This window comes from Hyperoodon ampullatus, assembly GCF_949752795.1.
Source record: "Hyperoodon ampullatus genome assembly, chromosome: 16".
NCBI classification, from domain to species: Eukaryota; Metazoa; Chordata; class Mammalia; order Artiodactyla; family Ziphiidae; genus Hyperoodon; species Hyperoodon ampullatus.
The window spans coordinates 2752479-2779635 of NC_136929.1; the positions used below are offsets into that span (position 1 = coordinate 2752479).

Here is a 27157-nt window from a genome sequence, read left to right on the forward strand (position 1 = left end):
GTTCTGAACGGCATGTGAAGACTTTTTACACTAAAGTATCATCCAGAATTCTAGCATTTGGGGACGTTCAAGACATTTTGTCCTTCTGTCCTCTAGGGGGAAATCACGACATTCCATCAGGCCTTTCTCAAGAATACTGCGGTTTCATTTCAAAGTGGTCAGGTCTTCTAAAACTACGAAAGAAAACCAGGGTGTTGAGCAGTGCCAAGAGGGAGAAAATGACACTTTTTTTTCCTCTACAGTTTAAAAATTCTTAGAAGTGCCAGCATATTTCCCTCCAAATATTGAACAGATTCGTTTTTTTCAGTGGAACTTGAGAGTGGAACAGCAAAACCAAAGCTGCCTTCTAGTCCATTTTACTCCTCCCTCACACTGTTTTTGCATACAAATACAGTCAATCCTCATTCACGGATTCTATATTTGCAAATTCGCCTACTCGATAAAATTTATGTGTAACCCCAAAATCCGTATTTGTGGCACTTTCTCAGTCATTTATAGACATGTGCAAAGCAGCAAAAAATTTGAATTGCCTTATGCACATGTTCCCAGCTGAATTTGAACAAGGCCATGCTCTGCCATCTTCTTGTAGCTCATAATGTAAGCAAATGTCCTTTTCACTCCACTGGTGCCACATTTTTCACTTTTTTTTTTTTTTTTTTTTGCTTTTTCTCGGTGATTTCACTGTTTTAAATGGCCCCCAAACGTAATGCTAAAGCACTATCTGGCATTCCTAAGCGCAAGAAGGTTGTAATGTGCCTTACAGAGAAAATACGTGTGTTAGATAAGCTTCACTCAGGCCTGAGTTATAGCGCTGTTGGCCGAGAATTCAATGTTAATGAGTCAACAATACGGTACATCCAGAAAAAGGAAGAGGATATTCGCAGATCTGTACGTGAAGCCGCTCCGGAAAGTGCTAAAGTAACCTCTATAGTGCGTGATGGAGCTATGGAAAAGATGGAAAAGCAACTAAATTTGTGGATTCATGAGATGACAAGCAATAAAAAGAGTGTAGTGGATAGCGTTGTTGTGAGGCTGAAAGCCAAAGAAATTTACGGTCATGTTACCCAGGGTCAAGAAAATGTTAAACCCTTCTCAGCTAGTGCAGGCTGGCTTGCACGATTCAAAAGGCGATACCACATGAAAAATGTCAAACTTGCAGGCAAGGTAGGTTCTACGGATCAGGAGGCTGCAGAAGAATTTAAAAAATACCTGCTAAGCATTATACATGAAAAGGGTTATATGGAAGAGCAGGTTTTCAATGCTGATGAAACTGGCTTATTTTACAAAAATGTTGGCAAACGAACCTATGTAATGCAAACGGCCTCCAAAACTCCTGGCTTTAAATCATTCAAGGACTGTGCAACCTTGCTGTTCTGTGCAAACGCCAAGGGTGACTTTAAGTGCAAACCCCTCATGATACACAGAGCACAAAACCCACAAGCACTTAGAGGGAAAAACTTGAACCGTATGCCAGTCCACTGGAGATGGAACAAAAAAGCATGGATGGCGTCCAAAATATTCTGGGATTGGTTCCACAACTGCTTCATCCCAGAAGCTGAACGTTATCTCCATGGCAAAAACCTTGCCTTCAGGGTTTTATTAATTTTGGATAATGCCCCAGTTCATTGCCGTGAAGAACTCGAAAATGCCCACCCTGACATAGAAGTTCTCTTCATACCCCCAAACACAGCATCTCTTATCCAACCCCTCAATCAGGGTGTGATAAAAGCTTTCAAGGCACACTACACCAGGGAGCTTTATAGCAAGGCTTTTGAGGCTCTCAATGCCAATGAGGAGACCACCATGATGGACTACTGGAAGTCAGTCACCATACGCAATGTTATTGATTATATCAGCACAGCCTGGGACAGCGTCAAGCAGGCTACTATCAACAATTGTTGGGGAAATGTTTGGCCAGACTGTGTGAAAATTTTTGAAGGTTTTGAAGGTGTTACAGAAAATATAACAAGCAGTGTCAAAAACATAATGTATATTGCACAACAGATAAGTGGAGAAGGTTTCAGTGACATGAAGGAAGGCGATGTGGAGGAAATTTTGGCAGAAGCGGCAGTAGAACCCACCAACAAAGACCTGGACGAGATGGCAAAACAAGGCAATGGAGATAGTGATGACGAGGATGGTGAAAGTCAGCCTGAGACTCCAAGAATTGTCCCTCTCACAGCAGCCAAAATAGCAGAATGGAATTCTGCCTTGGAAAAAATTTTCAATGACATGGAAAAGTGTGACCCTGTGCCCGAACGCAGCCTCACGTTTAAGCGCCTTACCTCCACCGCGTTCATCCCTTATGCTGAAATGCTTAAAGATTTAAGGCAAAAAGCCAAGCGGGTGAAGCTGAAGCAGTTTTTCAAGCCAGATTGGGAGGGCAAGTTGCTGACACCGTCACCAAACTGGGAAAGCCAGACTCCTGAGGTAGAGCTGCCAGATCTCACAGGCCACCCTCCCTGACATCTTCCTTCCTGACTCTCCCTCCGTTCCCGTACGGCAAGCCGAGGTTACGAGGTTTAACCCCACTGTGCACTGCCCCATCACGTGTCCCATGGCTCCATCAACAGTAAGGTGGTTTCCATAAATTTTAAATGTTTAATCTTTGGTTAATGCTTTTTTGGGGGGAGGGCTTTCTTTCTTGCATTATGCTGTAGTATCCAATATACAGTGTGTATTTGCATGTGTATGTGAGCAGTGAACATGTGTACTGTGTATGTGACTGAATGGAAGAGCTAAATTAGAACAGTCACACTATGGTAGACTACGTTACGTAATGCTGTAATTGAGATGGTGTTTTATTATAAAGATATACTGCGTGTAATTATTTGTAAATATATATATATATGTTAAATAAGCTATCTTTAAACAGAAATACACCTAAAAACAAGATTACATATTGATTGGTTGACCAGATATTGTGACCAGAAGTTCAAAGGAAACTAACCCTGTATTTCTCCATGAACAATGGTTCAGTAGTTGCTAATTCAGTGGTCATGGTGCCCTTGTAGAATGTAACTACTACAAATAATGGAATTGACTCTATGTTTAAAATTATTGATCCATAAGGATCTAATTGTTATGACTTCTCTTCTGAATTGAGTCAACACAGCTATTGCGAGTTCACAAATAATGGAAACATATGTTACAGTTCTTGATAAAAATTATTAAGTATAAAATGCGAATTTTATTTGGAAATATATATCTTCATGAGATGTATAGGGTTTTTTTTTTAATTAGTTCATTTACCCATGGATAATCATCACTTACTGCTGGAAAGAGATAGGGACCAGCACCAATTCTATTACTATCTTGGGGTTTTTTTAATGCAAAAACTGAGAAACCTTGTTCATAAAAATAAGCACATGGAAATGGAAGGAGTTTTGTTAGGATGATTCTTTGAAGCCTTCTGAGTTACATAGCCAAAGTCCAGATATGATATGTCATAAATAAAAACTTAAAATCATCAGGCAACAGCTTGATTGGGGTCCCCTTCAATTTCTGTGAAAGCTAAGAAGTACAACCCTGAGCTGCAACATGCAGTCATCAGAATCACTCCCCTCCCAGCACCGGGACCCTTTGTGACAGCTGGGAGGCCTTCCACCTGGCAGCGTGCACCTCGGAAGACAACAAAGGGTGAAGTGGGAGAAGGCCATTGTGAAAGGGGATGTGGGACAGTCAGACCAGCGTGATGCTCTCCTTGCTCAGAGACAGCTGCTCTGGCTCCTTGGTTTTAGTTGAGCATGGATGCAAGCTGAGGACATAGAAATGGAAATGGATTCCCTTAAAACTATCCTGAACTCTACCTAAAGCAACATACCTGTTTGGAGAACTATAACGTAAAAGACTCAAAACTTTACAGTAAGTAGTTCCTAACTGTAATACACATACTGACCTCGAACAAGCCACTTGACCCCTCTATGTCTACACCTGTATCCCCAGTTTAAGGCTGACACATTCAGCGTTGGTCAACAGGGCTGTTGGGAGGATCAGATGCATAATAAATTGGTTCAACAATATTGGACCTAGACTCCTGCCAGATCGTGTGATGAGCACTGTGACTATAAAGAAGAGGCGGGCACAGCCCCTGCCCTCAGTGAGGAAGAACTGCTCACAGTGTGGCAAGTGCAGCCACACAGGTGTATGCTCAGGACCCTGGAGGCACAGACAGGGCAGGCCAGAGGCTTAGCCACCCCAAACGGTGACAACCGAGTTGGGGACGAAAGGGTGAAGAGGCCAATGGGACTGCATTGTCAAGGGTGTGACACTTGAAAAGTCCATCATGTCTTCAAGGGTGGTGAATAATCAGGGCAACTGAGAGCATGGGTGAAGCTGCAATGGAAAAAAATGCATTGGAGCGATGATGATACAAAAGGAGATATTTAAAAGCTCCCTCCCCCCGCCGTATTTTGCTGAAGAAGCTGTATGAATGGTAAGTGAGCACATGAAAAAGTGTTGAGCATCATTAGTCATCAGGGAAATGCAAATTAAAAGCACAGATAACACTACCCACCCACCAGAGGGGTAAGATGGAAAAGGCTGACAGTATCGAGCGTTGGCAAGGATGGGAAGCAACTGGAGCTCCCACGCGTGACCGGTGGGAGTGTCAGGTGGTGCGCTTGGGAAACCGGCAGCTCCTTGCAAAGTTAAACATACCTAAGCCCCAGCAATTCCTCCCCTAGGTGTTTACCCAAGAGGGATGAAAACATGGCCACAAAAAGCCATGCTCAAGAATGTTCACAGCAGCTTTATTTACAGTCACCAGAGCCTTCATAACCTGAAGGCGAGCTCTGCTCAGTGCATCTCCAGATGTGTTCAGAGAGGAGCTCTGGCCTCAAATGACCAACAGCTGCTCCATGTGCTTTCCAGAAATCCTCTCCCAAACTTGCCACGATAATAAACTCCAGGCTTTCCCGCCAAAAATTCTAATCAGGCAGAGGCATAGACAGCCCCCAAACCATTGTGATTTTCCTTTGAAATATGGCTTTTGTATGCAATATTTGACAAGGAGTGTGTCTGACACTCTGAGAATTTGCTACAAACTAAATCACAAGGCAATGTTAAGGCCAGACTTCAGAGACCTCCGCAGCTGCCCAGCTCCCGCCTTCTCAACTCCTTTCTACCACCCACTCCACACCGGGGACAGCCAGCTCTACCCCCAGTCCAAATAAAGTGCCAACTAGAGGAGCTGCCTTCTCTCCAAGTCTGAAGGAGTTTAGAGTTTTAGTTTCCAAAACTGCTTGAGGAAGAAGAATAGGCAGTTCTAGCAAGCAAAGAATTACACAGGTTCAGTGTTACTGCAACACTTAAGATGGAGAGTACAGAAAACCACTGCAGCTTGTAACAGCTGGGAAACACTCAGCTGCTCAGGAGCCTAGTTCCCAGAAGTGGTGGGCTGAACTGGTGACCTCCCAGGGTGCCTCCATGTCCTTATCCCTGCCCTCATTGTGTAAATAGTCTCTTTGTTAAACTCTCTTCAACCATTTCTGTTTAGCATGCCGTCTGTTTTCTGCTGGGACCCTAACCCAGTGAGCTTCCTGGTGGTATGGTTAAAAATAGAAAACAGTGTCACAGCAAAAGATGAGAAACAATTTAGGGAAAGGGTTAGGTCAGTTACAGTCCTGCCACAGAACAGACCACCAGCCTACCACACAGCACTTAAAAATAGTCAGCTTTATATACTGATATGTCACAACCTCCTGGTTACAGTAGGTGTGGGACAAGGAACATGGTGAACAGTATGCAGGACATGCTGCCTTAGTGTTTAAAGAAAAAAAAGCAAGAAGATGTGCCTGGGTGTTCAGAAATGCATGGCCTGGGACTTCCCTGGTGGCGCAGTGGTTAAGAATCCGCCTGCCAATTCAGGGGACACGGGTTCGATTCCTGGTCAGGGAAGATCCCACATGCCGTGGAGCAACTAAGCCTGTACACCACAACTACTGAGCCTGCGCTCTAGAGCCCGTGAGCCACAACTACTGAGCCCACGTGCCACAACTACTGAAGCCCGCACGCCTAGAGCCCATGCTCTGTAACAGGAGAAGCCACCACAATGAGAAGCCTGCGCACCGCACCGCAACGAAGAGTAGACCCCGCTCGCCGCAACTAGAGAAAGCCCGCGTGCAACAACAAAGACCCAACGCACCCAAAAATAAAATATAATAAAAGAAATCTAAAAATAATAAAAGAAATGCATGCCCTGTCTCTGGAAGCACATGCCAGATAACAGGGGCTGCCTCCAGGGAGAGAACCCGGGGCTCAGAGGACAGAGGGGGAGAAGGGAAACTTCCTTTGCACTCTGTACTTTTTGGTACCCTTTGAATTTTGTACCACATGAAAGTATTATTAAATAAATACATTTTTTAAAAGAATACTCCAATCTAATGTTCTCGCAGGTCAAGGTGCCTCCCCATTAGAAAACAGTCCTTTTTGGAGAGCCCGGCTGTCAGTGTGTTGGGGTCCTCGTGAGGCAGATCTCCACCACGCCATGCCAATATGCAATGCTATGCTTAAAATCCTAAATTCACCACCTAAAAGTCTAATTAGCACTGAATATAATGACCTGGTAGCCATTGCTTTATTCTAACTAGAGTGCAGCTGTCTCCTGATCAGGGACCACACTTGTCCATAGCTCTCCGCTCACTCTGCAGCCAGAGAGTTTCAGGGGAGTGAAAGCAGAGGTCTACAGAGCTCACTTGGAGGCTACGGGGCTCCTCCTCCAAGTCCATGGAAAACAGTGAAGCATCCAGCAGAGAGCTCAAGGACTTGGCAGCTAAATACCAGATAGTAAATTAGCTCCCAAAGTGTGTGGCCTGGGATTACAAGTAGTTACTGGAAGACACTTAAGCTTTTAATAAAGTACATTTTTCTTTGGCTTCCCTTCTTCAATATATCCCAAAGCCCAGCTCCTGTATGGATGCTACGGTCATCTGGGGAAAAATAAAGATGTCATCCATTAGTGTGGAGCTAGGCAAGCCATAAAGGGTGATCAGAAATATGAATGCACTAAGTTCAGCCATCCCAGACATGGGGGATGTCAGGGGCAGGCAGACCAGCAAGACTGCGTGGCTTAAATTAGCTCGGGTGTCCCCCGAGGCCCGGTTCCCACAAGCTCTAAAAGCACATTTTAAGTCCTTCAGAGACGGTGGTGACAGTCCCAAATCGATACCAGTGCCAAAAATGGATTTTTTTAAATGTGGGCATAAACTTTCACCAAACTACCTAGGTTAAATTTCTCCACTGCATTTGTGTTTTGCTCTGCCAGTAATGTTAGATCAAAACAGGCAGGTGAGTAGTAATCGTCAAATGAGAGCAATCTTGAAAATAGCACATGCCCTGTGGTGGCTGTGATCCAGACACCTGGGATGCAGAGGTGCACGGGCCAGGCCGTCATTAATGTCTCGTGCCTTCCTTAAGCAGACGCCATTTCTTACACCTTTGAAGGATCTTGATATAGGGAAACAGGAGTACAAATTCCTAAGACAACTCAGACTGGGCCTTGTAATCAGAGATTTTTCTTAACTGAAGTTTCGCCTGTTCATATGGAATAATCATCCCTTTTTACTTCTCATTCTCCTGCTTTCAACCCAACGGAAACATGTATTTTGTAAATCTGAGCCACTGCTTACTTTCCTCTTAAGCTCAATTTCTGCAGTGTTTCTGGTCCTTTGACATCCATCTCCTCTCCTACTGAGCACATTTCAGAATGGCTACCAATGTCCTTGCCTGTGTCCATTGGTGGAAAAGCCTGTAGAGAGGCTCGTGGTCTCCGATGGGAGGGTGCCATGTACCTCTGCAGTGTCAGTGCAGCAGGTAGGGGCGAGAATACCCCCAGGAGAGGAGCCCCACCCCCCAGGACCATGGGACACTGGTGGCCGCAGGCCTCATGGGTCTGCTGTTTGCCTCACGGACAACCCAACCCCCTACCTTTGACCAAGACACCTCAAGGTAGAATGTCAAGTCCTGTCCCCGCAGCCACTGCTGGGATTGCACCGATGAAACCTGTGTCCTCAGGTGTCTGCGCGGGGCCTGTGTGGCCTGCCACCCCATTGGTTTACCTCGCTGTGCACGCTCCCTCCTTTCCCACACAGTGAAGCCAGGGGCAGCAGTGGGAGCTTCGGAGCAGCGCCCTGCCTCGTGCCCGACCAGCCCTCCTGGTGAAAGAACCCGTCTTTCATTTCTAAACAGCCCGAGAAGCTGCATTTAAGGCAAGTTAAAGCCTCTGGGCCAGAAGATGGGACACTGACCACCTTGGAGAAAGTTCTGTTTTCACCCACACGTTAGCATGTGGGAGGTTTGAAGGCGTGCAGAGAGGGCTGGCTGACTTTGGAGAGAGGCTGGGAAGCGAAAGGGAGCCTTCACCAGAGGAAGGAACGTGAATAAGGGGAGAGGAAAAAGCTGAGGACGCTCACTGGCAAGTGTGCCTCTCTATAACTAGCAGCCCAGAGGGAACGGCAGGGGAAGCAGGCGACCACAGCTTGGAACATTCGTGCTGTAAAAGCCTCTTGCATGAAAGAAGCCAGTCGAGACTTCATATTAAGTGTGAGTAATAAAAAGGTGATAAAAAGCTCGGGAGCTCTTAAGTACCTGCAGAGTACCCGCTGAAATAGGGCTGTAGCTGTGTGTAAGATGTGGAGCAGTATGTAGTTCAAAACTACGTTTTCACACGATCACTTAGAAAAACTGACCTTCATTAGTTAAAGATAAGGCGGCCAATGCATACTCAGGAATTCTATTTCTTCCATATTACTATAGCTGGAACATCTCCCTGCACATTTATAATTTGCCTGTCACATCACTCCTCTGCTCAAAACCCTCCAAAGCCCCCCATTTCACTCAGAGTAAAAGCCAAAATCCTTTAAGAGAATAAAAGGTAAGACACAGATTGGACGAAAGTACTGTATTTGCGAAACACACATCCAATCACGGATTTATATCTAAAACATACAAAGAACTACTAAAACTCAACAATAAGAAAATAGACAGCCCAATGTAAAAATGGGCAAAAGACCTGAACAGTCTCCTTACCAAAGAAGATATACAGATGGCAAGGCAACTAAACATATGAAAAGATGATCCACATCATATGTCATCAGGGAAATGCAAATTAAAAGAACAGTGAGACACTGCCGCACACCCATTAGAATGACACAAATCTGGACTTCCCTGGCAGTCCAGCAGTTAACGCTTCACCTTCCAGTGCAAGGGGTGTGGGTTTAATCCCTGGTCAGGGAGCTAAGAGCCCACATGCCCCGTGGCCAAAAAAACAAAACATAAAACAGAAGCAATATTGTAACAAATTCAATAAAGACTTTAAAAATGGTTCACATCAAAAAAAAATCTTTAAAAAAAAAAAAAAAGAATGACACAAATCCAACACTGACAGCACCCAATGCTGGCGAGGACGTGGAGCAACAGGAACTCTCATCTGCTGCTGATGGGAATACACACTGGTCCACACGGTGGAAGAGACTTACTTATAAAACTAAACATCCTCTTATCATAAGGTCCAAAAATCTTGCTTCTTGGGTAAATTTGCTTTACCCAAATGAGTTGAAAACATGTCCACGCAAAAACCTGAATACAAATGTTTATAGCAGCTTTATTCATAATTGCAAAAAGCTGGAAGTAATCAAGATGCCCTTCAGTAGGCGAATGAATAAATAGACTGTGGTCGATTCAGAAGATGGAAGATCATTCAGCAATAAAAGAAAATGAGCCATGAAAAGGCATGGAGGAGGAGACTTCAGTGCATGTTACTAAGTGAAAGAAGCCAATCTGAAAAGGCTACGCACTGTATGATTCCAACAATATGACATCCTGGAAAAAGTAAAACTATGGCAACAGTAAAAAGATCAATGGTTGCCAGGGACTAGGGGAGAGGACGGGATGAACAGGCAGAGCACAGAGAATTTTTAGGGCAATGAAACCATCCTGTGTGACACTGTGATGATGGATATGTGTCATCTCCAAACCCACGGACTGCACAGCACAGAGTGAACCCTAACGTACATTATGGACTTTACTTAATAATGTATTGGTCCTGCTTCATCAACTGTAACAGGTGTCCCACACTAGCACAAGACGTTAATAATAGGGGAAAGTGGAGAGGGGTGGATGGAAATTCTGTGTACTTTCTGCTAAATTTTCTGGAAACCTAAAACTGCAAATAAAGTCTACTCATTTTTTTTTTAAGTCAAAGTCCTTACGATGGCTGAGCAGGCCCTGCACGGTCTGTTCCCTCGTTCCCTCCTTGACCTCATCATCAGCCAGCTGCTACTCTCCCCCAACTCACAGTGGCCTCTGCTGTTCCCAGAATTTGCCAGGCAGGCTCCTACCTCAGGACCTTTGCACAGCCTAGTCCCTCCACCTGAAATTCCCTTCTCCCCGATGTTCACGTCATGCCTTGCTCATATACATCAAGTCTTTGTTCAAATGTCACTTTTCTGTAACGCCTACCCTACCTACCAGAAGTAAAACGGCAATGTCACCCTAATTGCTGGCATCCCCGCCATTTTTCTCCATAGCCCTATCACTGTCTAACATGCTGTGCAGTCTACTTGTGTACTATGTACACGTCCAGAATACCTCCCTGTGCGGTGAAATATATGCTGCACAGGCAGTCTGTTTGATGAGTGTTACATCTCAACACCTGGCATATACAAGCACTTAGTATATTATTGGTTCAGTGAATTAATGGTTTAATTAATTTAATTAATTAATGGTTTAATTAACCTTTGCCTATGACACTAATTCAGTACCAGAATCACTTGGTTATAGCCACCTGAAGTGAAGGTGAGTGATGCTGACAGCACCTAGAACCAAAAAGTAATATAATTGGTCTCATATGAGAATTGAATATTTGAGACAGGAGCTGTGCTGAAAAACACTTGGAAATATAATCACCATAGACAAAACAGTACAGAGACATAAAAGACGCTCTTGGGTTTTACCATAAACCCTAAGCCCTGTCTGTCACGGCTGACGGATGCATCCTATTACCACCGGCTCCGTCTGAGGCTGGCCGCCCGGCTGCTGCCCAGCTCTCCAAGGACCGCCAGCTCGGCGTCCAGGGCTCCGTTTTCGCTCTGTGTGTATCAGGCGTCGGTCAGCCGGGCGCCGCGGAGAGCCAGCACTCTGGTTTCAGCGCCGTCTCCTGTCACTGAGGAAGATCGCTGCCTCGAAGCGGGGCTCCCGGAACCAGCTGGCTGGCGCCCCCAGGCCTCAGCTCCTGTCGGCGCTGGCACGTTGTACAGCCGCCCACGAGACCTGTGTGGGGACAGGCTTGCCTTATGCCTGGGTCCTAAGTTTCACAAAGGGGCCAGAACAAGCTGATGAGGCCCTCCCGTGATTCTGACATTTCAGAGCTGAGAGACACACGGTGAGAGCGGGACAGGGAAAGCGGTGAGGAAGGGCGTCACCAGAGCTGCAGCTTGTCCTTGGTCCGCTAGCTCGGCTCCCGGCGGCCTCGGGGGCCAGGCGCAGCCCTCACCGCATCCCGCTCCTTCAGCCTGCTTCCCCTCCGTCCCCAGGTCCACAGGTTCCGTCCTCTGTCCTCTGCACTCGACTTCTGAGCCAGCCGGTAAGCTTTACTTCAGTTATTCTGTATCTCAGCTCTGTAATTTCCGTATGTTTCTTTTGCATAAGCCCTCTTTCTTTGCTGTGGTCTCCTATTCTTCCACTTGTCTCAAGAGAATCTGTCATTGTTTTTGAAGCCTTTTTATGATGGTGGCTTGAAAACCCTTGTCAGGTGATTCCAGACTCATTCACTGCGAGGAGACGGTCGCTGAAGCTCATCTCCACCACGACACCTAGAAAAGCAGGTCCTGTGACCAGACATGGGTAGGGGTCGGGGAGGTTGCCAGAAACCATCTCTGTTTTCTCCATATTCAGTGACAAAGTGAATTCTTAGTTGGCTACTGAATTGAAAAGCATAGACTGCAATGAACTCAAGACGCACGTCCTCGGTGGCGGTGGAAGGCCAGCATGCGCCGCAGACCCTGCAGACCTGCAGAGAAGCAGGGCCCCAGTTTAAGGACCCTATAGGCCCACGGCCCCTGGGAGCAGCACGGGACGGAGGCACAGCTCAGCGGACCTACTCGCTGGACCCAGATGCCCCCCACCCACAGCTCAGCAGTGCGGGTGATTTGCCCCTCCCCCGAAAGCTGTAGTTTCAAAGAGGACCCTTACCCACAGGTGTCTCCATATCTTTCGGTCGCTTTTAGCGACTCGTCATCTTACTTAGCTATGGTTTCTCCCAACCCTAATATGAGTATTTCAAGGATTCCTCCTTAAGTGCCTCAACTTAAATAATACATTCATCAAATCTCATACAAGCTTCCTGAGCTTGGCCTCAATACAGATGGTGTTTCTCTTCTGTGTATTTTTTTAAATATTTATTTATTTGGCTGCTCCGGGTCTTAGTGGCAGCACGCGGGATCTTTAGTTGCAGCGTGTGGGATCTCTTGAGTTGCAGCTGTGGGATCTAGATCCCTGACCAGGGATCGAACCCGGGCCCCCAGCATTGGGAGTGTGGAGTCTTAGCCACTGGACCACCAGGGAAGTCCCTCTCTTCTGTTTTATGCAACAATTTTCTAGATGTAAAGAAACATGAGGAATCCCATTTTCCAGATAAACTCCAAGTGCCCCTTCCAATCCAAGGCAGGATTTCGTTCCAGGCTCTCTACCTCCATGTTTCAATGCCCCAAAAGCCCACAGAGAAGCAGCATGGGGTCTGCTCTGTCCTGAACTAAAAGGCACTAGGTTAGGAAATTTCCCAAGCATGGCGGTGGGGGCCACATCCAGGTAGGTGAGCAGCCTGTGCTCACCTGTGGAAAAGCCCCCAGGTGACCACACCTCGGTCTCCCGTCTTCTTAAAGCGCCGTGCATGCAATCTGGCTGGTCCCAGGTTATGGTACTCCTGAGCTGAGGAGCTCAGTGGGCCGTCAGTGGTCCTGAAATGTGTCCCCTGGAACAGCAGCATCAGCATGACCTGCACACCTATGAGAAACGCTGATCCTCAGCCCCACCCAGACCTACAGAATCAGAAACTCTGGGGTGGAGTCTGGCAGTCTGTATTTTCACAAGCCATCCAGGCGCATTTGGGCACGCTCAAGTGTAAGAACCACATAGTCATCTAAGCCAAAGGTACAAAGCAATGAAAAGCCCATCATTACTTGAAAACAACTTGAAATGCAGGTACTGCTAACTCTGATATCAGTAATTTCACTAACATTTTTACATAAAATTGTAAAAATTTTTATACAAAAAATTAATTGTTGGGCAGCTATGCCACTTCCAGCTGTAAGAAAAAGAAAACCATCCCAACCCAGAACTTTTCAAGCCATAAGCTCCTCAATGAGAGAGAAAGAGAGAGAGAGAGAGACTTCTTCCTTCCCTACCCCCGCTCCCAATAATACTCTCCCCACCATCCTCTCAAAGAAAAAGGATTAAGGAGAAAAAATAACTGGTGAGCTTCCATTCCCCACACGTGGAGACAGGCTGAATAGTGCGGGTTTTATTGCTTTGATTGGGAAAAATAATACCCAAAAGCTAAACACTGCTTACATTTACTGTGGTTATTTAGGGACAATATTCCCGATAAACACTGCTTGATTTACCTTTATCTCCCTTCTTTTATTATGATATGTAACTGATTGTGAGCATTTTCTAAATGAGAAAGAGAAAGCAAATCCCAGGAGAGATGTGTGTATACTCATAAAATTATAAAACAAATAGTCCTCAACTTGAACCTGAACTTTCTAAAAATTATACGTTGACATCCCTAAAAGGTCTTACCTCCATCAGATCTGGGCTTTCAAATGTCAGCGGCAAAACACAGAGACAGCCTAGAGCAGTAAGTTCTCAGCCATGTCCCCATCTTTATCTTTAAAGCCATTCGTAAATGTAAAATGAATCAAAGGGGGAAGATTAAACACCTGACGTTAATTCGTTTAAGACAAGACGGAAACCTCAGATGGCTCAGAGTTACCATTGTTTAGTCTCAACACACTCTCTGGACTTGAACACATGTTAAAACAGGTAGGAAATGAGGGGAAAAACACCATAGATATACTTCCCTGAAGCCACTGAAAGAAATAGTTTTCTAGAGTCTCCTTTATCAAGAAAAAAACAGCTGAAGGTCAACTTCCTCTTAACAAAATTTCCGAGTTCCTGAGCATCATAATGTGAAAACTTGCTGTAAATTCATACATCTCTGCGTCCAGCGGGCCCTCTGTGGGTGCCCAGCTGTCCCCCACTCAAGCTCCACACTCCAACATTCTCTGCTCCCCAACCTCCGTGTCCGCAGCTGCCCCCGTTCCAACACCCCCTCCCCAGCTCCTCTGTCTGTCCTGAGCTCACACTCCCCCCTTTACCTGAGCACAGGCGCCCTTGCTAAGATCACAAATGACTGGGTTGACCGCTCAGCCAGGCCTGCCCAGCACAGTCCAGGCGTGCCCGCTGTCCCAGGATGATCAGTGACAGAGCCCTCTTCCCTTCAAGCACACTGCCAATGCTTTTTGGGTTTGGGGTTTTGAAGCCCACTCCCTTGGCCTCTTGCAGTCTACTGGACATCCTCCTCCACTGACTTCAGGTCACCACACTACCCCCCGGACTTAACCACCACCTTCCTTAGCCCCTCAGGCTCGTCCGCATTGCCTGGCCAGCCACGTCTGAGTCCCCAAGGCCTTCTGGAGTTCTCACTCTGTAATTTCCCCTTGGGAAAACTCACCACCCCACACTTGCATTCACATCTCTATGGTGTCACTCCCAAATTTATACCCAGCCCAAATGTCCTCTCTGAGCTCCAGTTCAGCACCCTCGGCACTGAATCCATTCATGGCCTTCTTGATCCAAGCCTAGGCCCCAGGCCAGGCTCCCACTCACACAGGTGACTCCGCCAGCCATCCCGGTGCACAGCCAGAATCCCGGGAGTTACGTGGACCCACCATGGAGCCCCACTACCTGCCTTCCCTCACCCTCTCCCCCGCCACCTTCGTGGTTTGGGCAGCATGGTGTCCATCCCAATCCCAGCTCCCACTGGCTCTCAATGGACCACACTAAGAACTTAATAACGCTCTTCTCCGCATCCGTTCTGGGCCCCATCTAATCCATTTCCCGCACTGGAAAGTTTGGAGTATTGTTTTCAAAATCTGCAACTGATCACATCATCCTTCCCTTTAAAACTCTGAAAAACCTTTACAACCCAAAGTCACTCAACGTCCCGTGGGGCCTGGCGCGTGGCTCTCTCTCCAGGAGCACTTGAGCTCTCCCTCGGTCTCAGCACTGTGGCTACCCAGACGTCCCCCACTGCTCCTCTAACTACACAGCCCCTCTACTCACACCAGAGCCCACTCATGTACTGCTTCTGGAGGAGACCTTCCCTGAGACACCACCTGTCCCCTCTGCCAGGTGTAAATCAGCTTCCTCAGCTACACACTTTGAGAAATCTGTTCCTCACCTTCAGAGCATGTATCTCAATTTGTAAAGCAAATTCAAACAGTATCTTTAACGTGCTTCTCCCTCACTAGATGGTATGCGAGTCTATTTTTGTTAATCATTAAGTGCCCCAGCACAATCCTTGAACCACAGTAGACACCTGATACAGATTTGATGAGAAACAGATAAATAAGTGAGCTCTTGGGCAAGGAGGCTAAGTCTACTTGCACTTTAAAATTCCGTACACGTTTTCTGAACAATCAGGTTCAGAAGTAGAGGGCTGGCAGTAAAATGAATTAAAGCTCCACTAGGCGCAACTCGCAGGGTGAAACTGTCAGGTAACACACACTGAGATGGGATTGACATACACTAAATTGCTCATACTTAAAGTGTACAGTTGGAGCAGTTGCAACACATGTGCACTTGTGAAACCATCACCAGAATCAAGGTAATGTACACCCCTACCCCCCAGAGGACTCCTTGTGCCCTCAGAGTGTCTCTACGCAAGCACTGGTCTACTTTCTGTCACTACAGATTATGATGGCTTTTTTGTAGAATTTTATATAAGGGGAATCATACAGTATGAACTTTTTTCCTAGCTTCTTTACTCAGCATAATTTTTACCCACACTATAGCATATTCCCTTTTATTGCTGAGTAGTGTTCTATGGAAATAAAATACTTTGTTTATCCAGATACCAGTTGAAAATATCTGGGTTGTGTCTAGTTTGTGGCTATTTAAAAATAAAGTCCCATTTCCTTGGTTAAACACCTAGAAATGGAATTGCTAAATCATTTGGTTGATGTGTGTTTAATATTTCAAGAAACACCATTTTCTAAAGCGGCTGTACAATTTTCATTCACATCAGCAGTGGATGAGAGTTCCAGCCCATCCACATCCTTGCCGACACGTGGTAGGATCAGTCTTTTCAGTTTTAGCTGTTCCAATAGGTGTGTGTAGTGGTATCTCACTGTGGTTTTAATTTACATTTCCCTAGTGACTAATAATGTCGAGCATCTTTTCATGTGCCTGTCATCTGTATACCTTCTTTGGTGAAGTATCTGCTCAAAACGTTTGCCCATTTTTTAAATTGACTGTTTCCTTATTACTGAGTCTTGAGAGTTCCTTATACATTCTGGATATAAGTCTTACTTGGTAGAATTCACCAGTTAGGCCATCTGGCCTGGAATTTTCTTTATGAGAAGCTTTTAAACTACGAGTTTAAATTTTGTAATAGATACAGGGTTACTGAAGTGATCCGTTTCTTCTTGAATGAGCTTTGGTAGTCTGTGTCTTCCATGGAAATTGTACTTTTCATCTAAGATATAGAATGTATCGGCATAAAAACGTTCATAAGATCCCGTTATTACCCTTTAAACAACTGTAGAATCTATAGTGATTCTTCACATTGGTCATTGGTGTCTTCTGTTTTTCCTGGCCAGTTTAAGAGGCCCATCAACTTTATTGATTTTTCTCAGAGAACCAGCTCTTGGCTTTGTTGGTTTCCTCTAGTAATTTTCTGTTTTCCACGTCACCCATTCCCATACTGTCCTTTATTGTTCTCTTTTGTCTATTAGTTGCTGTGGGTTTAATTTTGCCCTTATTTTTCTATCTTCCTAAGGTAGAAGCTCTATTACAGCCAACAAAAGACTTAAATCATATGCAGGGTGAGTTCTCTCTCACTCCCAGAATATCGTTTTAACAATTTATAATCAGGGTGCTTAAGACTCACACCCAACAAAATATAGTTACTGTTAGTTATTTGAAGAACCAGCCTTGGCTCACTGACATGGCAGTTACTTGAATTCAATCTAAGTAAATGTGCTTGGTCGGAGGTCAGAGGTCAGAGGAAGGAGAGACAAACTCTTCTTCTCCATTTCTCATCCGCTGATTAAGTCTGAGAGACACTCAGTTCCAGTCTCTCATCACTTAAAAGCAAGGCTTAGGGCTTCCCTGGTGGCGCAGTGGTTGAGAGTCCGCCTGCCGATGCAGGGGACACGGGTTCGTGCCCCGGTCCGGGAAGATCCCACATGCCGCGGAGCGGCCGGGCCCGTGAGCCATGGCCGCCGAGCCTGCGCGTCCGGAGCCTGTGCTCCGCAACGGGAGAGGCCACAACAGTGAGAGGCCCGCGTAGCGCAAAAAAAAAAAAAGCAAGGCTTAAAAGTGTGGTACTTTCTGGAAGCTTAACCTTTGCCACAAGACTGTCGAGAATTTAACCCCATTCTATTTATGGAGCTTGTTTTCAAAAGAAACAAAAATGCCTTAACAAATAAGAGAACTGCGACCAGAAAATGTCATGTTTCCGTGAGAAGAAATCTGTTACCAGCACCAATGTCACGTGAGCATCGTTGAACAAGCCAATTTCTCCGGCACCGCAGAAAGATCGCCCTGCGGTTGCTCAAGAAATCGAGCCTGAAGAAGATTCCATGTGTTCCCACGCCTCTTACACCTCCTGAGAGCAAGCAACAGAGGCTATGGGCCAGGGTGATCCATCTGAAACTCCTAATTTTCTGTCAAAACCCCTTTAACTTTCTTTCGTAAAGTGAATGACAAAGTGATAACCTTTTGGCATGCGTTCAGAAAGTAACAGGCTTTTTCAGAAAATCTGTATTCCTGACAAAAGACTTCTGAACAAATTTGCTAACTTCAGATGGAACTTAAAAGTCTCTTATGAACTTAAACCGTCTCAAGCACAGGAAATTGGTGGGAAAGTGTCTTCCTGGCAGAAGCATAGCAGTGAGACACTCAGAAATGAGGGAGAAAGGCCACCACAGGCCAGGGTGTTTACAAATAACCCAAACTAGACTGTTGTAAGGATTTTTGTTAGACTGCTAAAAAATCATGCTGCCAGAGCATGACTTCACTGCCAGAAACTGCGACTTCAAAGCAAACTTGGAACTGAGGATTCCCATTTTAAACTAAAACTAGATATAAACTGGAAGAGGTTTCAAGTGCTACACTTTTTTTGGTGCTGAATTACATTCACCTTCTTTAAAGAAAAGATAGGAACTTTATCAGTCGCTTTAAAAAAAGCTGCTCTAAGTGTAATAATAATTAAAGTTACGCACAAAACACCACTTCCATTCTCCAGACTTGTACCGTGTCTACTGCCATGGTGAGGCTGCAGGACAAGCAGCCACGAAAGCTCAGTGGCAGCTGAAGTGAGCTTGTGTTTTTGTCCGTGGGGCTGCAGGTCCACCGGGCAGCGCTGGGCTCGCCTGAGCTCGGATCACGCAGCTGATCCGGGCAGCAGCTCTGCCGACCTTGGCTAGGCTCTCCCACAATTGGGGTTGGTGGGCTGCAGGTGGGTCCAGGAGGCCTCGGCAGGGACAGTTGAGCTCTCTGCCCTGTGGTCTTGCACCCCTCAGCATCCGGGGCCCGGCCTGGTCCTCAGGGTGGAAGCAGGGTCTGAGAGACTGTGGAAACACACAAGGCCTCTTCAGGCCTGGGCTAGGAAGTAGCACTTGTCACTTCTTTTTTTTTTAATTAATTTTTTTATTTGGTTGTGCCAGGTCTTAGTTGTGGTAGGTGGGCTCCTTAGTTGTGGCTCCAGGGCTCCTTAGTTGCAGCATGCATGTGGGATCTAGTTCCCTGACCAGGGATCGAATCTGGGCCCCCTGCATTGGGAGCACGGAGTCTTACCCACTGTGCCACCAGGGGAGTCCCACACCTGTCATTTCTGCCACGCTCCATTGGCCAGAACAAGTCAAGGTCAGCTCAGATGCAAGAAGTGAGGAAACAGGCTTCACCTCTCAATGGGAAGAGCTGCAGTGTCACGCTACAAGGGCATGGCTACAGGGAGGATGGAGAATTGGGGCCACCTCCATAAACTACCACAACCCTCCTCTAATCTGCTGTGTACCCTAGGAGGCTCACCTCCATAGAGGCTCACCTTTATGCACCACTGCCCCAGAGCCTTCCCCCAGCACTGTCCTGGAGACACCATGCACTTAGACTACAGTGTGAATGACTCTCCCCAGACTGTGCAGTGCACAACTTACACAGCCATACGGTGCTGCCCTCAGTGAACCCGTCTGTACAATGATGAGTTTGGGCTGCGTGACATCTTGAGTATTCCTTCCACTGAGAATTCATAAATGCTTTACACTTCAGACCCGACGGTTTCTCTTATGACTTGACTGAAAAGTCAGTACAGAACACATGTATGTGTGTGCATGTGTTTCCGTGTATACGATGCGTACACTAGCATGCACACAGTAGGTGATAAATACATCAGTTAGATTTAACTATTTTGAAAAACTGTGTTGGAAATGTGTAAACATCCCCACCCTATCTCCCTGCCTTTGTACTACAGCAGACACAGCACTATCCCACAGAAGCAAGGCTGAGAACTACCAGACTGGTTCATAAAACTTCAAAAATTCAGAGCTAAAGTTAGAAGTACAAAAACATCAGGAAACAAATTCTCCTAACCTAACTTGGTAGAATTGAAGAAGGAGGAGAAAAGTCAGAAGTGGAACCCAGGATACACAGGGCCCAGGGATGGCCCCAACGCCCTCCCTCTGCAGACACAGGGCGGGCTGGTGGGCCCTCACTGCCCATCTGTGACTCCTGGCCCTTCCCATGTGTGAAACTCTATCTACACGAAACCTGAGCCCGCAGCTTGGCCCTCTGGCCCCGCGAGCCAGCAGCTGCATGCGCTCAGCAGAGGGCTCAGGAAGCCACATTCCGTGTTCCCACCACCCCAGACGATGGTAGTCTGGGAGGGTGGGAAGGGAGGGGCCACCAGCCCGCTAAGGTTGCAAGAATCTGCCCAGTTGTGAGAATAAGGAAATATTCTAGGATTTGAGTAGCCTTATGGTTCAGATCCTGGCTTAGAGTTTTCCTGGACATAGCAGGAGAAGTTTTCAGTGTTGATCCATAAAATAATAATAACGTCCATCTACGAGGACCTGCTCTGTGCCCAGCACTGCACAAAACCCCTCGCATCTACTTGTCCACCCTCCTAACGACCCTACTGCCCCAACAGGCCGTTCCCTCCAGACAGGAATCGTTAATCTTGTTTTTAGGAGGGGAGGCAATTGAGAGAAGTTAGGCAGGTGCCCAAGGTCACACAGCAAGTGGATGACTCTGGAGCACATACTGGGACCACCCCATTTTACAGTGGCCCTGGGGGGGCGACCGGTGGGTCTGAGGGACCCTAAACCTCCCGCCCCCCGTGCTGCCCGTGGCGGAGGTCAGTGCCCAGAGGGAGGGTGTGCCTTTTGCCACCTTCTACCAGCAGTGACAGACTCATGGGCGACTCCGGCTCCCACGTGATTCCAGTCCAAAAGTCTAGAGACAGCCCTACCAAAAAAGTTTATTATACACACACACACACAGTGTTGTTTCAGATCTTGGTTTAGATAGATTCCCAGTAAATGCAGAGTAATCCCTGAAGCAGGAACCAGCCCTGACTTAGCGCAGGTGGGTGCCCAGCAGGTGCTCACTAAGGCAGCCCAAAAGGTCCCCAACCAGGGCAGCAGGCACACCTGGGGTGGAACCTTCCACCTTGAGCCAGCTGGGGACCGGGGCTCAGCAAACTGCCGGGCCTCAGTGTCCTCACCTGTGAAACGGGGAGACATGGGAGGACAGCGGGACAGCAGTTTAGCACCGTGTCTGCAACTCAGGGCGCCCACAGTTGTTTCTTTAAAAGAGAACTAAAGGCGGGCAGTGCTCAAAGAAATGAGGGAAGAAGGCCACGACGGGTGTCACTTCTATTAATAGAATGCGGTCCTGGGAGAGCACAGACGCTGAGTCCTCCCACCCGAGAGCTCCCAGAGGCAGCTGCCCCTGATGAAAGGCCATCCTGCAGCCCTTCCCCCAGCGCCCTGCAAGCCCAAGTCACCCTGGGCGCGTGCGTGTGCGCGTCTGTGTGCGCGTGTGCGTCTGTGTGTGTGTGCGTGCGTGGGGGGGGGTGCGTGCGTGCCAGCGTCCACACCATAGCACTTCCAGCGTGGGTCTCGGGAGGTCTCTGGAGGTAGTCCCGATTTAAACTGATTTTAGGTGGGGTTATTCTGAATGAGCCCGCAAATGCAGTTACAAGGGGCCTAAAACCCAAACAAGAATCACCCTGGTGCAGGGTCAAGATGGTACTTGAAAGTCACATGCTTCAAAGGCGGATGTTTCTCATGACAAAATGAGCTATTCTGAAACCTTAAGCAGTTTCATTAGAAGCAACTTAATACAGCCAATAATTCAGTTTGCAAACTTTAAAGAAGCCTCCTTAAAAAACACAGGAGGTCACGTGTTCTATAACTTTTCCCCCTGCGGGCTTCACCCGCGCTGCTGAGCAGGTATTTACAGCAGCTACAGGGCAGGGCGCCGGCTTCCAAACTGGCTGGTCCTGAGTGAGGCCTCACACACCACACTGCCATTGCTGACCACGTCCTTCTCAGGGCCGAAGGGCCTAGAAAAGGCAAACTGCTCTCCGCGGGCACTCAGAGCTGCTGTCCGACTGGGACTCCTCTTCCACCCCACCCCGCCCGGCCCCAGAATCCTAGGACGGAGCAGAAAGCAAGTCAGGAACCAATTAGGAAAAAGCAGTTTCTCCTTCCCGTGCTGCATCAGAATGCACTGATTTTCTGCAAGCCTGCGGAAGACCAGCGAGGACTGCCAGATCACAGTTTGGGGAAATACAAACCATATTCTAATCCACGTGTCAGAAAAGTCGGCGGAGGCTGGGCAGCTCAGACGCAGGTCCCCCCAACGCCTCCGTTCCTCAGCGCCGGTTCCTCTCGCCTGACACCCCGACACCCTGACTTCTGACTTCCTCCTGCCCCACACTGCTCTTGGGGTTTTTGTTTTTTTGGTTTTTTTGAATTTTATTTATTTTGTATACAGCAGGTTCTTCTTAGTTATCTATTTTACACATATCAGTGAATACATGTCGATCTCAATCTCCCAATTCATGCCACCACCACCCCCCCGACCACTTTCCCCCCTTGGTGTCCATACGTTTTTCCCCTACATCTGTGTCTCTGTTTCTCCTGCTCGTTTTTATAGTTATGTTTTCTCCTGGACTAAAACGCTTAAGAACTTGTTATTCAGTCTTTTTATCTCCAACAGCGCTTTGCACCCTGCAGACAGGTAAACACTTAATACGTTGGTTTGGTTCCAACGTTTCATCCGACCTGTTATGGGTTGGATTGTGACCCCTGAAACTCATACGTTCAAGCCCTAAGCCCCAGGGCTGCTGAATGTGACCTTATTTAGAACCAAGGTCATTGCCCATGTAATGAGTTGAGGTCATACTGGGGGAGGGAGGCCCTAATCCAATGACTGGTGTCCTTATAAAACAGAACTTTGGACACAGAAGAGACCCCAGGAGACGCCGTGGGAAGACTGGACTTGAGCTGCCCCAAGCCAGGAACCTCGAGAGGCCTCGGGGAGGCCGGGACAGACCCTCCCCACCCCTGCAGAAGGGGCGGCCCTGCCCACACTGCCATCCGGGACTTCGGCCCCCAGGGTGTGAGAGAATGAAGTTCTGTGTTTAAGTGCCTGGTCTGTGGTACTCTGTTACAGCAGCCCTAGGAAGCTAATACACAGCCAACAGCTTAAACCAGTCTGAACACACACGCACACCCAGGGCATCTAGCAGGGCCAGAGGGCAGCACCTGATTTGTGCATTACACAAATACTGACAGATGGAGTGTCTCCTGGGCAGCATTTTATGGGTTATGGTGTGCTCTGTTATCCTGGGCAAAGAGAGAGAGGACCAGGTTCCTTGAGGGTTTCGTGGTGAACCAAGAAACTTCATCTGCTGCAGTTACAAGTAAAATTAAAGCAGCCTTGGGAATTCCCTGGCAGTCCAGTGGTTAGGACTCGGCTCTTTCACTGCCATGGGCCCGGGTTCAATCCCTGGTCGGGGAACTAAGATCCCGCAAGCCACATGGTGTGGCCAATAACTGACTGACTAAATAAATAAATAAAGCAGCCTTTCACGACTTCCATTATTTGAATGTGGCTTCCTAGTCTTATGGAAGTTTCAGAGGATGGAACACGACTGCCTCTCAATCTCACCCCCTTTGACTAAGTAGTCCAGGGATGTTTAAAGTGTTAACTCACGAGCTCAGCGCTCACAAGCCTCCCTGGAGTCTCCAGTCTTCGTGTGTTTCTCATCACAGGAGGAAGGACGGAAGCAAACAGTGTGGGCAGGTCAGCAAAGCAGCCTGGCCACTACTAGACAAAACCAAAGCGGCAGAGCCTCACGCGCGAAGATTCAGGAGACCTTGGAACGCCCATTTTTCTCTCCCCTACGGCAGAGAACATATCAGAACACAGCGTTGGCAATAACTAAACGTGTCTCTTTTCATAAGCCCCTCCTGTCCCTGGCTGACCTTCCACCTAAAGAAAAGCAGGCTGCATGAGGGGAACCTCAACAGAACGCTTTTTTAAATGAGCAGAACAATCTGAACTGAAATGAACTTCCACTTAGTTCCTCACCCTCTTCGCCGGCCCTAAAACAGAACAAACCAACAGAACGCATGAAACATACTACGACATGCTTTCTTAATAAAAGGCACATGGGAAACCCCAGCCACCTCCACACGTTTCTCCATTCTGCACTACGCTATCCCCGGCCGAATGGTTCGTGTTACATTTTGTGAATTTGCAAAAGTTAAGCTGCAGGCTGCTTACATCTCATTAATCAGTCTTCTGTGTGTTCACGTAGCAAACTGGGGTCAAGTTAAGAGCCTTTCAGTTCCATGTGAATACTCGGTGAAGTTTCCAAATGTTCCTTTTTAAGGAAAAACGTCCTCAGACTAACATTCCCACATTCGGTGAAAGCTGTTCGGCGTGTGTGCTTCCTGGCAGACGTTATTCGGTGTGCACGCAAACATCGGAAAGTTCAGCTAAATAACCCTTCTTGGGAAACGGAAAACGCTAGTGACATTTCTAAAACCCAGGGTTTCCAGAGGTGGGGAATGGCTAACATTTTACTGCCCAAACCTACCGTCACACCACAGAGAATCGGTAGCTCTGTCTATAACGTGCTACTTTGACGTTGAACTTTCACTGTGACTGTGTCCCTCTAAACAAACCAGTTGGGGCCCAGGGGAAATAAAAGGGTAGCTACGCTATAAGAAGTTTCAAATGACCACAGTTTTAGAACATGTTGGGTTGTTTCAGTTTGGCTTCTGCAAATTAAACATGTTATTCATTCCTCTCTTTGTTGTTTCCGAGATGAAAGGAATGCTACAGTTTTCTAAGAAAATCTTTCTCCATTTAAAAGAAAGTGATTATTGAAGTCTGCCAGTCAATATGAATGCAATTAATATGCCAAATAATATATGCATTGATAATGACATGTTTTTATCAAACAGCCTCTGAAGTTTCTTAAAGCTTCACTTTTAGAAATGGAAGTCTTTTACATAAGCCTATTTTGGTAAACTTAGCATGCATTTTCAATGCCTTTCAACATCTGTCTTTTATTACCAGAGGTCCTGATATCCAGATGACAGCGAAGTATTTTGAGCGCCTGGAAAGACAGAGCCTGCTCCTTATTCCTGTCTTAAATCATAATTTGATTGTGACATCAGGTTCATTTAGAAGCAACATTTTTATTTCCTGGACAGACAGGCAGCTATTCACTCTAAAATGCAGGTTCTGTTTTCATAAATATGTTCCTAAAACTAGTAGGCGTACACAATTCATATTAAATAAAATCTTTTCTGACCTTTTAAATGTAGTGCCAGAACATGAGCAACTTAAAAGTTTAAACAGTTTACTTTTTAAAGTCACCTAATTAACATTTTATTATTGGCAAAGTGATACTGTGCGTTTCGGGCCAATACACCCCATTTAAAAAATTAAATAGTTTTTCCTAATTATGGTGCACTTTAATTTCTACATTTAACACCATTTAAGTGATTGTTGATCCTAAGATTATGTACTGGCAAAAAAACTGGGATAAGATTGTAGTGTCTTTGAGATACAGGGATCCACCGTTTTAAAAAGCGCTCTCTCCGCTCGCCCCTGCTTTGTCAGCTGAGCCACAGAAAAGCAAACTTTAATCACTCAGAGTTGCGGTCAAGGTTCACCCTCCAGCCCCAAGGAAACCACAAGTCACGAAGAGGAGAAGCAGGGTCTGTAGGACTAGGGATTCTGTTCAAAATCAGGTATGAACCTGAAACTGAAATCTAGGACTTGAAGCCAGCCTTGAAGTATGCCAGGGCTTTCCAACCCTGTGTCTGCCATCCTCTGGGCTTGGAGACATGAGCATTCTTTCGTGGGGAGGGCAGTAAATCGTTTCACAACCCAGCCCTCAGCTACTGATACATGCATCCTTTAAAAATGCATAGCAATTGGTCAATTAAACAGAGGGCGAAACTCTCGTACGATACCACCAACAAAAGCTGTTCAAACAAAGCCTGGGAGGACGCTTTGCACGGCGGTTTTCTGCTCAGGTCACGGAGAGGGGCGACTCCTCCTTCGGGCGGGGCAGAGCGGAGCTCCCCGTCCCTCCCGGCCTCCCCGGGGCCGTTCCCCTTGAACGCGGCCCGGACCCCTCCCCAGCCGGCCCCGCACACAATGGCGCCCCGAGCGGGATCCCGCCACCGGGTCCTCGCGCCAACAGCGCGCCCCCCGCGCGGGCCGCGTTCCCGGGTCCGCGCACAAAGGAGGCGCGTGGGCTCCTCCGCGCCCCGCGCTCTCCCGGCCCGCGCGGCCACCAGGTGTCGGCGCCAGCGACCCCGCGCCCGAGCGCCTCCGCGCATCCCGGGCCGCGGTGGGGGCAAGGTGGGGCGCGGGGCCTCCCGCCGCCCGCGGCGCCCGCCGCCGGGCCTCCCACCGCTCCGGGCCTGGCTGCCGCGGGGGCGCGGGCCGGGGGCACTCACTTTCTCGATGGTCCCGGGCAGCAGGCGCTCCAGCAGCCTGCAGAGGACCACCCCATCCTTCAGAGACGCCTGCAGGAAGCCCTCCGGGTCCGAGATGGTTTTCTTGGGCGACTCCAGCACCCCCAAGGTAATGAGCCACGTAACGGTCTGCTCGGCGGAATTCATAGCGGCGGCGCGCCCGGCCTCCCCGCGCCGCGAGCCCGTCTCGGCGCCGTTCACCTCGGAGCGGCCGCGGCCCGGCCGGCTGCGCCCACCGCCCCCTCCTCCTGCTCGCCCATGGAGAGGCCGGCGACGGCGATTGGCTCGGGCGGCGCCGCGGTCCGGCCGGCTCGCGCTCCCTCGCGTGCGTCCTGGCCGACTGTCAAGTGCCTTTTCATTAGATGCACATGAACCTGCGGCGGCCGCCCGGCGCCGCCCCCGCCGCCGCCTCCCGGCTCCCAGCCGCTGCCGCCGATGACATCACCGAGAGGAGAAGAAAGACGCCGCGCTGGAGCGGCCCCGGGCCTCCCGGACCCCGACCCCCGGCCGCCCCGGCACCCGGCGGCCGCACACGCGCCCCCGCGCTCGGGCCCGCCGCCGTGCGCCCTCCGCGCCCCGGCCGGCTGTGCGCGCGCGTCCCCACCTGCGCCGCCGGGTGCCGGGCCCCCGCCCCAAGGGCCCGATGACCTCCAGCAGGCGACAGCCCGCCGGCCGGGAGGGCTCTGCGGGCCTCCCAACCCGCGGGCCGCGCGCCCTTAACGGATGGCGCCTGGCTGGGCCCAAGCGCAGCCCCCTGGGACGCGAGCGCCCGGCCAGGCTCTTCTCGTTGTCCTGTCCCTTCTGCTTCCTTCTTCCCTCCTTGGAAGACTTGGAATCCTTTCCTTGTATTCTTAATTCATGAG

The 27157-nt window shown here is 48.2% G+C and overlaps 1 protein-coding gene across 4 annotated transcripts in view; it reads right to left on the reverse strand.

The window, feature by feature from the left end:
• Positions 1–26441, reverse strand: part of ARHGEF7 (Rho guanine nucleotide exchange factor 7) — a gene marked incomplete at both ends in the record, with an annotated part of 122744 nt that extends 96303 nt beyond the window's left edge. For all 4 annotated transcript variants that reach the window (XM_079721881.1, XM_079721880.1, XM_079721882.1 and 1 more), the window contains one exon: positions 26277–26441. In XM_079721881.1, the coding sequence (XP_079578007.1) occupies positions 26277–26441 (165 nt within the window). The remainder of the gene's footprint in view (positions 1–26276) is intronic.
• Between the last annotated feature and the right edge of the window lie 716 nt (positions 26442–27157).